The sequence below is a fragment of the Entelurus aequoreus genome, linkage group LG01, assembly GCF_033978785.1.
Source record: "Entelurus aequoreus isolate RoL-2023_Sb linkage group LG01, RoL_Eaeq_v1.1, whole genome shotgun sequence".
In the NCBI taxonomy this organism is placed as follows: Eukaryota; Metazoa; Chordata; class Actinopteri; order Syngnathiformes; family Syngnathidae; genus Entelurus; species Entelurus aequoreus.
The window spans coordinates 8,693,111-8,711,257 of NC_084731.1; the positions used below are offsets into that span (position 1 = coordinate 8,693,111).

The 18,147-nt window shown below is 37.9% G+C and overlaps 1 protein-coding gene across 4 annotated transcripts in view; it reads right to left on the reverse strand.

Moving 5' to 3' along the window:
• Positions 1–2,817: 2,817 nt before the first annotated feature.
• Positions 2,818–18,147, reverse strand: part of LOC133647895 (glutaminase kidney isoform, mitochondrial-like) — a 76,602-nt gene continuing 61,272 nt past the window's right edge. For all 4 annotated transcript variants that reach the window (XM_062043659.1, XM_062043652.1, XM_062043644.1 and 1 more), the window contains exons 15-18: positions 10,581–10,642; positions 10,422–10,498; positions 10,288–10,351; positions 2,818–5,603 (exon numbers count right to left, since the gene is read on the reverse strand). In XM_062043659.1, the coding sequence (XP_061899643.1) occupies positions 5,456–5,603; positions 10,288–10,351; positions 10,422–10,498; positions 10,581–10,642 (351 nt within the window). In that variant the 3' untranslated portion in view covers positions 2,818–5,455. The remainder of the gene's footprint in view (positions 5,604–10,287; positions 10,352–10,421; positions 10,499–10,580; positions 10,643–18,147) is intronic.

The following is an 18,147-nucleotide window of genomic DNA, read 5'->3' on the forward strand; positions in this document are numbered from 1 at the left end:
CAGACTTTTGAACGGTAGTGTAGGTCATCAAATCTCAGCAACAAGCTGTAATTACTTACTGAGATCATTTAGGAGCAAAACACTTAAAACAAGTAAAACACTAACATAAAATCTGCTGAGTGAGAAGAATTATCTTATCAGACGGAAAATAAGCAAATATCACCCTTATTTGAGATAATTAATCTTACTTAGATTTCAGTTTTTGCAGTGCAGATCAATATCGTCATTAAACATTTTATTTTTCACTAAAGGGTTCGGTGACTGCGCATATGAAACTGGTGAGGTTCGGTACCTCCAACAAGGTTAAGAACCACCGCTCTAGAACATTGAGTGAGTATTTGTGTATTAAATATGTTTTATTTGTGACAATATTTCCCCTACATATGGACATCAAGTCACAACAGCAACACAAACATGGGCATCACCTGCCGTCTTTACGTTTATTTGTGCGGCAAAAAGGAGTTTTTTTGTGCTTCTAGGGTATTTACGTCAACATCCAAACAACTCCCCGCAATTTTCCAGTGAAGCATCTCAAAACCTCCCTGAGAAAGAACCGTTTAAAGTACAAGTTCACAATCTGTGCTACAAACTAAATCAAAGGGAAACAATTGGAAAAAGCTCTGCTATGGCAGCGACATGTGTTGTACTGTCACAACAAACTATTTGAACTTTGGCAAACCGCTTAAACACTACAGAATAAATAGCAAATAAATAAGTAAAAATGCGCTAAACATTGACCAGCGCAAACAATTGTACTTAGGTTTGAATAGCGTACACTCACATCTTGGTGGTTTCATTTATCACGTGTCACACAAAAAGCCACAATACGCACACTCGCACACACACGTACACAACACTGACTTGTACCATAAATAAACACAAATACATAACTGTGATGACTTACCGAGTGTTACATTCCACCGTGTGCCCGTAAAAAGGGAGGGATGGTTTAGTCTAATACACTAGTCTATAGAGATGTCCGATAATGGCTTTTTTGCCGATATTCCGATATTGTCCAACTCTTAATTAACGATTCCGATATCAACCGTCGTGGAATGAACACATTATTATGCCTAATTTTGTTGTGATGCCCCGCTGGATGTATTAAACAATGTAACAAGGTTTCCCAAAATAAATCAACTCGCCCATTCTCAGTAATGGCTCTGCTGTTGAGATAGTCCGTGAATACAAGTATCTAGGCACAATTTTAGACAAGAAATTGACCTGTGATGCCAACACTGACCGTATTTGCAAGAAGGCCAATCAGAGGCTGTTTTTCTCGAGGAGACTGAGGGGCTTTCAGGTTGATAGGACTTTGATTGATTGAGACTTTTATTAGTAGGTTGCACAGTGAACACCCGAATAAGTTTTCCAACTTGTTTAAGTCGGGGTCCATTTAAAGGCCTACTGAAATGAATTTTTTTTATTTCAACGGGAATAGCAGATCCATTCTATGTGTCATACTTGATCATTTCGCGATATTGCCATGTTTTTGCTGAAAGGATTTAGTAGAGAAAATCGACAATAAAGTTCGCAACTTTTGCTCGCTGATAAAAAAAAGCCTTGCCTGTACCGGAAGTAGCGTGACGCCACAGGAAGTAATATTTCTCACAATTTTCCTTTGTTTACAATGGAGCGAGAGAGATTCGGAGCGACAAAGCGACGATTACCCCATTAATTTGAGCGAGGATGAAAGATTCGTAGATGAGGAACGTTACAGTGAAGGACTAGAGAGGCAGTGATGGACGTATCTTTTTTCGCTCTGCCCGTAACTTAGGTACAAGCTGGCTCATTGGATTCCACACTCTCTCCTTTTTCTATTGTGGATCACGGATTTGTATTTTAAACCACCTCGGATACTATATCCTCTTGAAAATGAGAGTCGAGAACGCGAAATGGACATTTAAAGTGACTTTTATCCCCACGACAATACATCGGTGACACACTTAGCTACTGAGCTAACGTGATAGCATCGTTCTCAAATGAAGATAGAAACAAAAGAAATAAACCTCTGACTGGAAGGATAGACAGAAGATCAACAATACTATTAAACCATGTACATGTAACTACACGGTTAAAAATTCTCAGCCTGGTAAGGCTTAACAATGCTGTTGCTAACGACGCTAAGGCTAATTTAGCAACTTAGCAACCGGACCTCACAGAACTATGATAAAAACATTAGCGCTCCACCTACGCCAGCCAGCCCTCATCTTCCCATCAACAGCCGTGCTCACCTGCGTTCCAGCGATCGACGGCGCGACGAAGGACTTCATCCGTGGGTTTGGCGGCAAGCATCGGCTAGACCAGGGGTCGGCAACCTTTACCACTCAAAGAGCCATTTTGGCAAGTTTCACAAATTAAAGAAAGTAATGGGAGCCACAAAAATATTTTTAAAATTTAAAATGAAAAACACTGCATACAAAGCTTAAACGCTTTGTGCTATGTCAACTAGGGGTCTCCGACACACGCACTATAATGTGGAAATTTGATGTTAGTGCAGCCCGCGAGTTTTGAATGAATGGTACTTGATAGCGTCATACTTGCCAACCCTCTCATTTTTCCCGGGAGACTCCCGAATATCAGAGCGTGATGACACTGCATTTGGCGCCCTCTACAGTCTGCCCTAACAGTGTACCTGCTCGACCACACGTAGAATGCAATTTCAGCTTGCTCACGTAAGTGACAGCAAGGCGTACTAACTCAGCAGCCACACATCTTACACTGACGGTACCAATACCCAGAATCCCATGCAGCCCTAACTCTTCCGCTCAACCAACGCACGGAGAGGGGGGGGGGGGGGGGGTTGATGTGTGGGGGGATTTGGTGGTAGCGGGGATGTATAATGTAGACCGGAAGAGTTAGGGCTGCATGGGATTCTGGGTAATGGTTGTGTTGTGTTTATGTTGTGTTACGGTGGGATGTTCTCCAGAAATGTGTTTTTCATTCTTTTTTGGTGTGGGTTCACAGTGTGGCGCATATTTGTAACGTAACAATGTTAAAGTTGTTTGATACGGCTACCGTCAGTGTAAGCTGTGTGGCTGATGAGTAAGTATGCTTTGCTGTCTCCTGTGTGTGCAAGTAATAACAACATGCAACATGTGGCTGGACTGGCACGCTGTAAGTAAATGCTATAGAGGACAATTACTGCAGTGCAATTAGGGCATGCCCTTTATTTAGTAATTAGAGTGTAAATAGGATTATTTTTTCCCTGGGAGTAATCTATGAGGGACACTGAGATCCATAAATCTCCTGGGAAAATCGGGGGGGGTCGGCATGTATGTAGCTGAGCCGCATCAGAGTGGTCAAGGAGCCGCATGCGGCTCCGGAGCCGCGGGTTGCCGACCCCTGGGCTAGACGTAGTAAGTAGTCCTTGTTGTGTTGCTGTAAGTATTGTACTTAGCCGCTAAGACACCGATCGATCCCACCTACAAGGTTCTTCTTTGCAGCCTCCATTGTTCATTAAACAAATTGCAAAAGATTCACCAACACAGATGTCCAGAATACTGTGGAATTTTGTCGAAAAAACAAGAGGTTTTTATATCGGGTCAGATGGGGTCCAACCACTTCCGTGGATTTTGTGACGTCACGCGCATAAATCATATCCAAAGGAGTTTTTCAACCGGAAGTGTGGCGGGAATTGTTTCAATGTTAAGATTTCATCATTGATATATAAACTATTACACTGCGTGGTCGGTAGTAGTGGCTTTCAGTAGGCCTTTAAATTGATGACACTGATGAGGATGTTCTATTCATCTTGTATCGAGTCTATTTTAACTTCTTCTATCACTTCCTGGTTTGGTAACCTCAGTGTGGCCAATAAAAACAGACTAGGTGGTATAATCAAGGTGTGCCAAAAGACCATAGGCACTACCTTGAACCCCCGGAACCAGATCTATCAGGCCAGAGTCATCCAGAAGGCAAAGGCCATTCTGGTCAACCCTCAGCACCGTCTCTTCTCAGAGTTTAGACTCTTGCGCTCAGGATGCAGGGACGCCCCGAGTAATAGAAAGGCCAAAAACCACAGATACATAAGATCCTTTGTTCCCTCAGCTGTTGACTTTATAAATGAGCTTCTTAAACAAGCTTAGCTGCTATGCAGTCACTTTAGTGGGAAGCCACGTGTGATGATTAGTTTTTATTGTATTACAAATGTTTCTAGTTTTTAGCTCAATGCCTTCATGATGGTTTGTATGTTGTATGTATTTTATGTATATGTACCTTCTTTTTACTGTTGTACCTCGTTTTTACTGTTGTACCTTGATTTTACTGTTGTACCTTGTTTTTACTGTTGTACCTCGTTTTTACTGTTGTACCTCATTTTTACTGTTGTACCTTGATTTTACCGATGTACCTTGTTTTTACTGTTGTACCTCGTTTTTACTGTTGTACCTTGTTTTTACTGTTGTACCTCGTTTTTACTGTTGTACCTCATTTTTACTGTTGTACCTTGATTTTACTGTTGTACCTTGTTTTTACTGTTGTACCTCGTTTTTACTGTTGTACCTTGTTTTTACTGTTGTACCTCGTTTTTACTGTTGAACCTTGTTTTTAATGACTACTGCTGCAAACCAAATTGCCCCTCGGGGACAATAAAGATTTTCTAAGTCTAAGTCTAACTCAAGTTATGGGAAAAAAATGCCAACACGGCACTGCCATATTTATTATTTAGGGCCACAAAGTGCATTATTTTTTTTAACATGCCTCAAAACAGCAACGTGGAATTTGGGACATGCTCTCCCTGAGAGAGCATGAGGAGGTTGAGGTGGGCGGGGTTGGGCAGGTAGCAGGGGGTGTATATTGTAGCGTCCCGGAAGAGTTAGTGCTGCAAGGGGTTCTGGGTATTTGTTCTGTTGTGTTACGGTGCGGATGTTCTCCCGAAATGTGTTTGTCATCCTTGTTTGGTGTGGGTTCACAGTGTGGCACATATTTGTAACGGTGTTAAAGTTGTTTATACGGTCACCCCCAGTGTGACCTGTATGGCTGTTGACCAAAAATGCGTTGCATTCACTTGTGTGTGTGAAAAGCCGTAGATATTATGTGACTGGGCCGGCACGCAAAGGCAGTGCCTTTAAGGTTTATTGGCGCTCTGTACTTCTCCCTACGTCCGTGTACACAGCGGCGTTTTAAAAAGTCATACATTTTACTTTTTGAAACCGATACCGATAATTTCCGATATTACATTTTAAAGCATTTATCGGCCGATGATATCAGCAGTCCGATATTATCGGACATCCCTACTAGTCTACGTACTTTTCAGAGTTCAAACAAAACCGGCAGCCGCTAAATGAAGCCAGCATTCAGCGTTTGGCTGGTAACATCTTCCCGGGTGTCACAAAAGTAAAGCGCATCAAAGAATACAGTAGAAGTACACGTGGCATGACACCAGCTAACAACGAGATTAAGACTTTTTTGTCATCGGAACAGAATGACGCTCTGTCTAGAAACACCTGACATTTCACAGCATGCCATCCAAGTTTTTCTCCGCGTTCTCCTTTGTCGCCGGGCTCTCCTGAGGACTGAACAGGTTGTGGTAATCACGCAGGATGGTGACCACGTCGTGGTGGCCGAAGTGGACCGCCTCGTCCATCGGTGTGTTGCCCCACCTGCCGCAGGACGTGACAATGCTTATTAATATTCCATCACATTCTTATTTACAGTGGTACACTGCAAAAAGTCAGTGTTCAAAAACAAGAAAAAAATAATAATAAATGAGGGGTATTTTATTTGAACTAAGCAAAATTATCTGCCAATAGAACAAGAAAATTTGGCTTGTCAAGACTTTCCAAAACAAGTAAAATTAGCTAACCTCAATGAACCAAAAAATACCTTAAAATAAGTATATTCTCACTAATAACAAGTGCATTTTTCATCGTAGAAAAAGAAAGAAGACCTTTTTGCTCAATATTCTGAAAAATATTCTTAAATGAAGTAAATGCTAGTGCCATTATCTTGACATAATGATATGCACTCTGCATTACATTTCTTGAAACCAGCAAACTTATACTAAAAACTAATTTATTGTTCTTAATGGAAAGGCAACAAGGCAAGCGCTTGTTACTCTCGGGGTCTCCTAGCCACTCAGGGAAATCATATGGTCTAAAAATGCATTTTTCCATGGATAACATGACATCATCGCGCCAAGTGCGTGCTCTTTCAGTCAATTAGTGCGCATATATACAGCCCTGCTCCCGGCCAAATTTTTTTTAATTGTAATTTTGAGGAATTTATCTGAATGTGCATGAACTATTTCTGTTCAAAATTGTTAGAAATGTTTAAATATTAACTGTCAGTTTACTGTACTGTGCCAACTGTACTACTATATGAGTACGTGTTTTCTATTGTTTCATTGAAAATAAAACAGCAAAGTCCATTTGGCTGTCATCTGTTTTAATTATGAGACACAATTGTGTCAAAGTCATGATTTATTTTTTTACATGCTTGAAGTAAGAAATGATTACTTTAAAAAAAGTAGTTTTATACTTGTGAGTGTTGATGACACAGCTTTGCAACACTTGATATTCTAGTTTCAAGCATGTTTTACTCAATATAGGTCATCAAATCTCAGCAACAAGCTGTAATATCTTACTGAGATCATTTAGGACCAAAACCCTTAAAACAAGTAAAACACTAACATAAAATCTGCTTAGTGAGAAGAATTATCTTATCAGACAGAAAATAAGCAAATATCACCCTTATGAGATATTTAATCTTACTTAGATTTCAGTTTTTGCAGTGATATACCCCAATTTAAAGTACCTATAGAGTGGGGGAAAAAAAGTTGACTCTATATTGATGCTATTCAGTTCAGTTTCAGTTTATGTCAAACATGCATACGATACGATGTAATGCATCACATATTTCCAGTTGTTTCATTACAGCACGTCCGAAAAGGAGTAGGAAGAAACAGGTTATTCAATCCTACCCCTTTTCCTTGTTGTCTGTCACAGAACAGTGAATAAATACATAATAAATAAATAATATCCCATAGTAAGTAAACAAATAATACAGGGTTTCCCACACATTCATTTATTTGTGGCGGCCCGCCACGAAAGAATTACGACCGCCACAAATTAAAAAAAATACAAATTAAAAAATAAAAAATAATAATTATTATTTTTTTTTTTGGTCCTCTCCAGCTTCTCAGGCAAATCATATAGTTGATGTAGATGCCCATATCGGCTGTTCAGATTTACTTTACAAAAGAGAAGTGTAGGATACTTCTCTTGTTGCCTTATTTGTATTTGACTTTATTAAATGTATTTATATTAGAAACACAACATGTGTATATAACAAAGGGTGCAAAGTCTGCAGGCAGTAGGAAACACATGGTTAAGTGTAGGGAGTAAAACTGATGGCAGTCTAAAGTTCAAGATTTTTGGAGCTCTTTGTTCAGTGGATCAGATGTTTGATGAAGCTCTGTGTCTATCTACCACCACTACTGTTTTCTGTTTATTTGTTACTGACTGTGGCAGGACACCTCTGCCTCTGTTTCACTTTATGTTGCTGGTAAATAATATGGTTGTAGTAGTAGGCTAAAGTTCAATTATTTAGTATGCACTAATTAAAGGGGCAGAGCTTTGAGACATTTTAGCTTTTATATTTTATAAGATATATTTTTTGTAAGAACCACAATTAATAAATATATTTCAGTGAATAACTTATTGTTCAAATCTGTATATAAATATGTACATAAAGTGTTGTAATTATATTGTAAAATGGATGGATGGACGTTTAAAGCAAAACTGTTATTATTAATTAGTAAGTATACATTTTTTGAGCCTTTTTAGAGAAAATCTAATCATTGTAGTAAATTATGCAAATTACTCGAAAGATGTCATGGTGACCACGCCCATAGCCACGCCCCCACCGCCACAGGTATCTTGGCAGTTTATGGGAAACACCGTAATACATACATAAATAATCTTTATCTCAAACAAAAAGGTTCAAAATGTTCATCATTATTGATCTTCTGTGTACTTGTAGTTTGAACAGTCTCTTAAAGTGAATCATATCGGTGCTTTGTTTCATTACCTTGGTTAATTCATTCCATAATTCAATTCCACATACGGATATGCTAAAGGTTTTAAGTGTTGTACGTGTGTACAAATGTTTTGAATTAGATTTTCCTCTAAGGTTATATTTCTCCTCTTTTGTTGAGAAGAATTGTTGTATATTCTTGGGTAGCAGGTATAGTTTGCTTTGTACATCATTTTAGATGTTTGCAAATGCACCAAATCGTGTAATTTCAATATTTGTGATTCAATAAATAAAGGGTTTGTCTGTTCTCTATATCCAACATTATGTATTATTATAATCGATCTTTTTTGTAACACAGTTAGTGAATGAAGCGCACATTTGTAGTTATTTCCCCATATTTCTACACAATAACTCAGATATGTAACACTAGCGAGCAGTAGAGAATATGAAGTGATTTTTGGTCTAGAACATGTTTTGCTTTATTCATTATTGACGTGTGTCTTGCTACTTTGCTGTATATTTTTTACATGAGGTTTCCAGTTCATTTTATCATCCATTATTGCATCCAAAAATTAGTTTTCTTTCGTTTTGTTTGACTTTCCCTTCTGCTGTTGCCAAATAGTTTAGTTTTACTGAGATTCAAAGATAGTCTGTTTTTGTCAAACCATCTTTTTAATTTGTTCATTTCTTCTGTTATTATTTGTATTATCTTTTGTGTGTTCTCTCCTGAACAAAACACAGTTGTATCATCTGCAAATAATACTAGCTTTAAGTCCTTTGTAACTTTAAAAATGTCATTTATATAGAGATTGAACAATTTTGGTCCCAGTGTTGATCCCTGAGGTACGCCACAAGATATTTCAGCTCTGTAGAAGTGTGTTAGCTTATCTTCACGTTTTGCTTCTTGTTGGTTAAGTAGCTTCTTACCCAGTTCAAAACCAACCCTCTTATTCCATACCATTCTAATTTGTTTATTAAGATGCTGTGATTGATTGTGTCAAATGCTTTTGTTGAATCCATAAACACAGCAAAAAATGTGCTGCTGCTATCTATTGCATTGGTGATCTCTTCTGTTATTTCGATTAATACCATTGATGTTGATATGTTGGCTCCGTATCCTTATTGGTTGTCTGTGAGGGTTTCATTTTTATTTATGATTTTGTCTAATCTGTTGGTATACAGTTTTTTAATCATTTTAGAAAATTGTGGAAGTAGAGAAACAGGTCTGTAGTTTGTAAACTGATGTTTGTCTCCAGTCTTATAAATTGGAAAATGGGACCGGGAAGACACAGGGAAAGAAAGATAGTAATCAGAATTTCCCGACAGAAATGGGAAGTTGACGGGTAAAACAATTCTAATAACGTGTCCATGACTCCAACACCTCGAGTGTTAAGGTCCATACCGACAGCCATCAGACTGTATAATGCATATGTTCCTTTTTGATTGTACTTAAATGTATAATAGACTGTATTTATATTATTCACATGTGAATAATGCTGTATAATAGACTGTATTTATATTATTCACATGTGAATAATGCTGTATAATAGACTGTATTTATATTATTCACATGTGAATAATGCTGTATAATAGACTGTATTTATATTATTCACATGTGCATAATGCTGTATAATAGACTGTATTGATATTATTCACATGTGAATAATGCTGTATAATAGACTGTATTTATATTATTCACATGTGAATAATGCTGTATAATAGACTGTATTTATATTATTAACATGTGAATAATGCTGTATAATACTGTATTTATATTATTCACATGTGAATAATGCTGTATAATAGACTGTATTTATATTATTCACATGTGAATAATGCTGTATAATAGACTGTATTTATATTATTCACATGTGAATAATGCTGTATAATAGACTATTTATATTATTCACATGTGAATAATGCTGTATAATAGACTGTATTTATATTATTCACATGTGAATAATGCTGTATAATAGACTGTATTTATATTATTCACATGTGAATAATGCTGTATAATAGACTGTATTTATATTATTCACATGTAAAAAATACCAAAGTGTTTATTATTAATTGTTAGCTAACTGTGGTGCTGAATTTCCCCAGGGATCAATAACGTACTTTCTATTCTATTCTATAATTAAGTTCATAAACAGACTGTGTGCCTGTCGAGATGCTAAAAAATGTACATCACTTTTGCCTGAGGCATGGATAGCTACTTAGTTTTTCGGTCTAGTTTTCTTTTTCAGGTGCCATTATGGTATCCAGTTTCTTGTTGACATAATGTGTTTAAGCCACTCCTACAGTATTTACCTATCTTTGGGAATTGGGTTGACCTTGCAGGCCTCAAGCAGGAAGCGAACCACTTCAGCGTGGCCTAAACAGACACACAAACACACACAGATAAGTTCTCCAAACAGAAACATCCTGAATTGGCAGAGGTTCACCTTCGGCCGCTGCCACATGCAGAGCCGTCCTGGAGTCGTAGTCCCTCTGCTCCATGTCCATCGAGGACAAGGCAAACCTGCATCACAAGCAAACACAGCCCAGTCTGAGAGGTATGCAAAGGGGTGTTGACATGGATGACTTGTGTGAAGATGCTGTACCTCCTTAGAGCGGACACGTCCCCAGTGTAGGCAGCGAACAACAGATTAATCACTGACTTCACCTGAAATGCAGCAAAAGAGGTGGATTGACGCCGGTTAAGATCACTAAACCAGCAAGAGAAATGGGCGATACGGCCTAGACTCTATATCGTGATATATATTGCAGTCTTCCGCGATAACGATATATACCACAATATATTATTTGCAGGCATGTGATTTGACCACAATGAAAAAGACTGAAAACATTTCCGGGGATCTGGGGGACGAAGGCCCCCAGCCAGGTCCAGGGGGTGGGGGGACAAGGGGGGCAACGCCCCCCGAAGCTCCTGGTTTTTCACCAATTTAACATGTTAAAATGAACAAAGACAGCACCATTTGAAGAAAATATTTTAGTGTTTAAAGACATGAAAACATCATTAATAGAACATACATAACCCAATTATCCTAATGAATCACTGTATATGGTTCAGTCCCAACAGTATTTAGTCACTAATATTTACATCTTGTGTTCATTTCACATCCACAGGTGTCACATTGATCAGTGTTATTATCTACAGTTTATTTACAGTATTACCACATTACTTCAGTTCATGTAATGTAATGTAATGTAAACATTTCATTCTTTTCGCCAAAATAGGATACACATTTATGAAAATAATTAAACATGTTTAGTTTTGTTTACTCATATTTGAAAATAGGAAATAATAATAATGTGATGACACTGACATATTGCATGAAACAAGTGTGAAAATATTTACCTCCAAGATTGTTACACCACTGACAATAGTTTCAAGAGACTACATAAGAACTTAATATTACAAAATAGTATTATATGCAAATAAATTGTTAACTGGAATCAATAATGCGACTCTTTGAATTTCTGTAAATTCATAATATGTCCGCTAACTTTTTGCAACTCAACGCTAAGAAAACGGAAATGCTGATTATCGGTCCTGCTCAACACCGACATCTATTTAATAATACCACCTTAACATTTGACAACCAAACAATTAAACAAGGTGACTCTGTAAAGAATCTGGGTATTATCTTCCACCCAACTCTCTCGTTTGAGTCGCACATTAAGAGTGTTACTAAAACGGCCTTCTTTCATCTCCGTGATATCGCTAAAATTCGTCCCATTTTGTCCACTAGCGACGCTGAGATCATTATCCATGCGTTCGTTACATCTCGTCTCGATTACTGTAACGTTTTATTTTCGGGCCTCCCTATGTCTAGCATTAAAAGATTACAGATGGTACAAAATGCGGCTGCTAGACTTTTGACAAAAACAAGAAAGTTTGATCATATTACGCCTATACTGTATATACCTTTATATACATATATATATATACCTATACTGGCTCACTTGCACTGGCTTCCTGTGCACCTAAGATGCGACTTTAAGGTTTTACTACTTACGTATAAAATACTACACGGTCAAGCTCCTGCCTATCTTGCCGATTGTATTGTACCATATGTCCCGGCAAAAAATCTGCGTTCAAAGAACTCCGGCTTATTAGTGATTCCCAGAGCCCAAAAAAAGTCTGCGGGCTATAGAGCGTTTTCTATTCGGGCTCCAATACTATGGAATGCCTTCCCGGTAAAAGTTAGAGATGCTACCTCAGTAGAAGCATTTAAGTCTCATCTTAAAACTCATTTGTATACTCTAGCCTTTAAATAGAGTCCCTTTTTAGACCAGTTGATCTGCCGTTTCTTTTCTTTTCTTTTCTACTCTGCTCCCAACCCGGGGTGGACCGCTAGCCTGTCCATCAGATGGGGACATCTCTACGCTGCTGACCCGTCTCCACTCAGGATGGTTCCTGCTGGCCCCACTATGGACTGGACTTTCGCTGATGTGTTGGACTTTCACAATATTATGTCAGACCCACTCGACATCCATTGCTTTCGGTCTCCCCTAGAGGGGGGGGGGGGTTACCCACATATGCGGTCCTCTCCAAGGTTTCTCATAGTCATTCACATTGACGTCCCACTGGGGTGAGTTTTCCTTGCCCGTATGTGGGCTCTGTACCGAGGATGTCGTTGTGGCTTGTACAGCCCTTTGAGACACTTGTGATTTAGGGCTATATAAATAAACATTGATTGATTGATTGATTGATTGATTGAATATATTTTCACGTGGCTTTTTATTTTTAGAAAAACCCATTTATATTTCGCAAAGCAATAATTGGTTAATATTTAAAACAAACATGCGTATTTCGCAAGCAAATATTTTTTAGCTTACCTCATTATTAACAACCCTGTCTGCAACTGAAGTGGGTGGATCTTTCCTCTCCATGTCTACGGCAGTTGTCGATGTAAACAAAAGATGAAGTCCGTAAGGTTTGCTCACTTTCGGTTGACATCCAAAAGTACCAGCTAGTGAAAAGTTCGTTTTCCTTGCTTCAAGTTGTTTCATATGTTTTTGGCGTTTCGCATGTACTTCCAAAGCCTTGAAACCTCGTGATCCATAGTCAATATTATCATGACACCACGTGCACAAAACCTTTCCGGGACGATCGATTTTCCGAATAAAATCACCGAACAAAGTCATAACTTCCTTCTTCCCAACAGTATCAGTGATTTCCCTTTCCATCCAGTCCCATTGGAACTTATTTTTGACATGTTTATCAATTTATTTTACTCGTAAAGCGTCCTTTCTCTCGAGAAGCGACATTGTTTACATATGGAAAATGGCCGTAGTAACCATTATGAATGATGACGTTATCAACGTCATCATTCATAACAGATGTCCTGATTGGTCACAAGGAACATATCGACCAATCAACTACGGCGTAATATAAACTACGTCTCGAATCTTGATTCAGTGTCGGAAAAAAAAACGGAAAAACGGGAGATAATTTTTTTTTTCCCCCCGAGATTAAAAAAGACGGAATTCCGACTTTAGACAGAAAAATCACATGCCTGTATTTGGTATGTAAATGATAATAATACCATTTTAAAACCGTTGAAGGCTCCTAATTTGGTTGCTGATGTATGCGGTAACATACTTCTTGTTGTATTATTTTGTCAAATCTATTATCAATCTACTTGCTAATTTACTGTTCATAACACTTCTGTTAAAATGCAATAATCACTTATTCTTTTGTTGTTGGGATACTTTACATTAGTTTTAGGTAGAGATGTCCAATAATATCGGCCTGCCTGCCGATATTATCGGCCGATAATTGCTTTAAAATGTAATATCGGAAATTATCGGTATCGGTTTCAAAAAGTAAAATTAATGACTTTTTAAAACGCCGCTGTACAGAGCGGTACATATCCGGTAAAACACGGACGTCTAGTATACTCTGGACTGAAGCTGTGTGCCTTCATTGTTTTTGTAGCTGTTGTTTTGAGGCAAATAAAGCACTTTGTGAAAGTCAAAGTTAGGGATGTCCGATAATGGCTTTTTGCCGATATTCCGATATTGTCCAACTCTTTAATTACCGATATCAACCGATACCGATATATACAGTCGTGGAATTAACACATTATTATGCCTAATTTGGACAACCAGGTATGGTGAAGATAAGGTCCTTTTAAAAAATAAAATAAAAAATAAGATAAATAAATTAAAAACATTTTCTTGAATACAAAAGAAAGTAAAACAATATAAAAACAGTTACATAGAAACTAGTAATTAATGAAAATGAGTAAAATTAACTGTTAAAGGTTAGCACTATTAGTGGACCAGCAGCATGCACAATCATGTGTGCTTACGGACTGTATCCCTTGCAGACTGTATTGATATATATTGATATATAATGTAGGAACCAGAATATTAATAACAGAAATAAACAACCCTTTTGTGTGAATGAGTGTAAATGGGGGAGGGAGTTTTTTTGGGTTGGTGCCCTAATTGTAAGTGTATCTTGTGTTTTTTATGTTGATTTAATAAAAAAAAACAAAAAAAAAACGATACTGATAATAAAAAAAACGATACCGATAATTTCCGATATTACATTTTAAAGCATTCATCGACATCTCTAGTCAAAGTATAGTATTTCCCATAGTTGTAGTGGGTATCAGGATTATCTCAGGGAGAGCATGTCCCAAATTCCAAGCTGTTTTGAGGCATGTTAAAAAAAAGAATGCACTTTGTGACTTCAATAATAAATATGGCAGTGCCATGTTGGCACTTTTTTCCATAACTGGAGTTGAAGTTGTTCTCTTATTTTGGAAAACCTTGTTTTTGATTGATTGATTGCAACTTGTATTAGTAGATTGCACAGTAGTGAAGTGAATTGTGAAGTGAATTATATTTATATAGCGTTTTTTCTCTAGTGACTCAAAGCGCTTTCCATTGTGAAACCCATTATTTAAGTTACATTTTTTCTAAACCAGTGTGGGTGGCACTGGGAGCAAGTGGGTGAAGTGTCTTGCCCAAGGACACAACAGTTGTGACTAGGATGGCAGAAGTGGGGATCGAACCGAGAACCCTCAGGTTGCTGGCACGGCCACTATACCAACTGAGCTACGCTGCCCCAGTACATATTCCGTACAATTGACCACTAAATGGTAACACCCGAATAAGTTTTTCAACTTGTTTAAGTCGGGGTCCACGTTAATCAATTCATGGTAAAGTTACATTGTTTAATGCATCCAGCGGGGCATCACAACAAAATTAGGCATAATAATGTGTTAATTCCACCACTGTATATATCGGTATTGGTTGATATCGGAATCGGTAATTAAGAGTTGGACAATATCGGAATATTGAATATCGGCAAAAAAGCCATTATCGGACATCTCTAGTTTTAGGCGATACTACAAATGTAGGTATCGATCCAATACCAAGTAGTACGGGGCCAATGCTGATACTAATGCTTCAAATGTCCAAGACCATTGAATGATTAAATGTTTGATCACAATTATGATCAGACAAAAAACACAGGATGGCGTAACAATTGGAATGGTGTTTTGGCTTTGTTGTTTTCTATGCATGGTGCATTCGTATGTGCGCAATATGTACTATTTATTGCTGATTACTTGTTTTGTCGTTGTGTTTTACTTTAGTAGCTGTATGTAGAAATGTGTTTTACCAAAATGTTTTGGACTTTTGGACTCTGCACTGCAACCACATAATTTCCCCATTGTGGGATGAATAAAGTATTTCCTACACTGCAAAAACTGAAATCTAAGTAAGATGAAATATCTCAAATAAGGGGGATATTTGCTTATTTTCTGTCTGATAAGATAATTCTTCTCACTAAGCAGATTTTATGTTAGAGTGTTTTACTTGTTTTTAGGGTTTTGGTCCTAAATGATCTCAGTAAGATATTACAGCTTGTTGCTGAGATTTGATGACCTATATTGAGTAAAACATGCTTGGAACTAGAATATCAACTGTTGCAAAGCTGTGTCATCAACACTCACAAGTATAAAACTACTTTTTTTAAAGTAATCATTTCTTATTTCAAGCATGAAAAAAAAAATCATGACTTTGACACAATTGTGTCTCATCATTAAAACAGATGAAAGCCAAATGGACTTTGCGGTTTTATTTTCAATGAAACAATAGAAAATACGTACTCATATAGTAGTACAGTTGTTAGTAGTGAGAATATACTTATTTTAAGGTATTTTTGGGTTCATTGAGGTTAGCTAATTTTACTTGTTTTGGAAAAGTCTTGACAAGCCAAATTTTCTTGTTCTATTGGCAGATAATTTTGCTTAGTTCAAATAAAATACCCCTTAATTTTTGTATTTTTTTTTCTTGTTTTTGAACACTGACTTTTTGCAGTGTATCCTATCAGCTCTGATTTAAATAATTTGACTTTTGCCCTAAAAACCCTTTTGTGTTCAATGACTTATATCCTGAGTTTGTAAACAATAAAAAAATGACAACATTTTTTGATATGCTAAAAAATATCTGAGCACTGTAGTATCGATCACATACTGATCATATACTTGGTATCGCTATCGATATTTGTATAGATATGCCCACATTTGTTTACATTTAAGAGCCCTAGCTTAACAGTTAGCATGGGGCGACGGCGTGGCGAAGTTGGTAGAGTGGCCGGGCCAGTAATCAGAGTGTTGCTGGTTACTGGGGTTCAATCCCCACCTTCTACCATCCTAGTCACGTCCGTTGTGTCCTTGGGCAAGACACTTCACCCTTGCTCCTGATGGCTGCTGGTTAGCGCCTTGCATGGCAGCTCCCGCCATCAGTGTGTGAATGTGTGTGTGAATGGGTGAATGTGGAAATAGTGTCAAAGCGCTTTGAGTACCTTGGAGGTAGAAAAGCGCTGTACAAGTATATCCCATTTATATCCTATCATGTTGTGTAGTGTAGCATGTTTAGCTATTCCTCGTCCTACAGTAATGCTACTTGTAAAAAACAGAGTTCAATTTCCGCCATGCAGGCAAGGATTACTAACTTGGAAGTGGCTTTGCGCTCCGGAAGGACATTATCCGCTAGCGAGGACACGACATTGCGTTCAATATGCGGTCGTTCACTTGTCGCAGACAAAATTTGCGGGTCACGGCTACAATGTGTCATCAACATGCATTATCACGATATACTGATAGTATTAAAAGCTTTATCTCCTGCCAAATGTATATATTTATGATGTGTATTTCTGGGGCCGTACTTATCAAGCTTCTTAGAGTGCCATTTTACACTTAAGTCCTGAGAATTTGCGAAATTTAGTCCTACTCTCAAACTTAAGAATGAAAGCTTTTTATCAACGTTCTTAAGTCTAAGAAACACTCCTACTCTCCACGATATTTAAGAGACCTTCAGAGGTGTCTTAAGTGGTTAGGAGTTGCCAGCAGGGGATGGCACTGAGGCGAGAGAGACGTGCGCGAACGTTCAGGGAACGGAACAATGTTGTTGTTTTTTTTTATGACAAGCAGCTGATCAAACGGTATCGTTTAGACAGAGCGGATATTATTTTTGTCACAGATTTAATACTTTTCGATTCCTTGTTGATTTCTGCATGTGGCTGCAGTGGGCTCGTATATATAGAGCCACCCACACCAGTTTCAAATTAGTTGCCTAATTAATGAATTGGAAAGAAAATGTTATGACAGTAGCGTATGTGTGTGGCCGTGAGGTGAGTGACGTCAGTGAGTGTGTGGGCGATAGAAGAGAGGGAGCGGTAGCGTGAGTGCCGGCGGGGACTAGTTTGTTTTGTATTATTTTGTAGTTTATTGTCAAAATATACACTCCCATTGTCCACTTAAATATTTCCAAGATATATTTTTATTCTTAGACAACGGATTCCCTTCCGTGATTGGTCATTTCTATGGACACAGAAATGACGTCACCTAAAATTCCGTTTACGGCACATAGTAATGTCGTAATTCAGCTCTGAGTGTGACATTTAAGATTCAGTCCTACACTTCGCTGAAAGTGTGAGTAAGACGCTTGATAACTAACTTTTAAGTGCAGCTTTCAGCGAAGAATTTATTTACTCTTAAGTCAACTCTTAGCAGACTTCTTAGGAGTAATTCTAAGAAGCTTGATAAGTACGGCCCCTGGTCTTGTCAACCTTGTCTGGACAGAAGGGTGATCAAATGAGACATGCTTTACTGAACCAAAAGTTGCTTTATTACAAGCGGG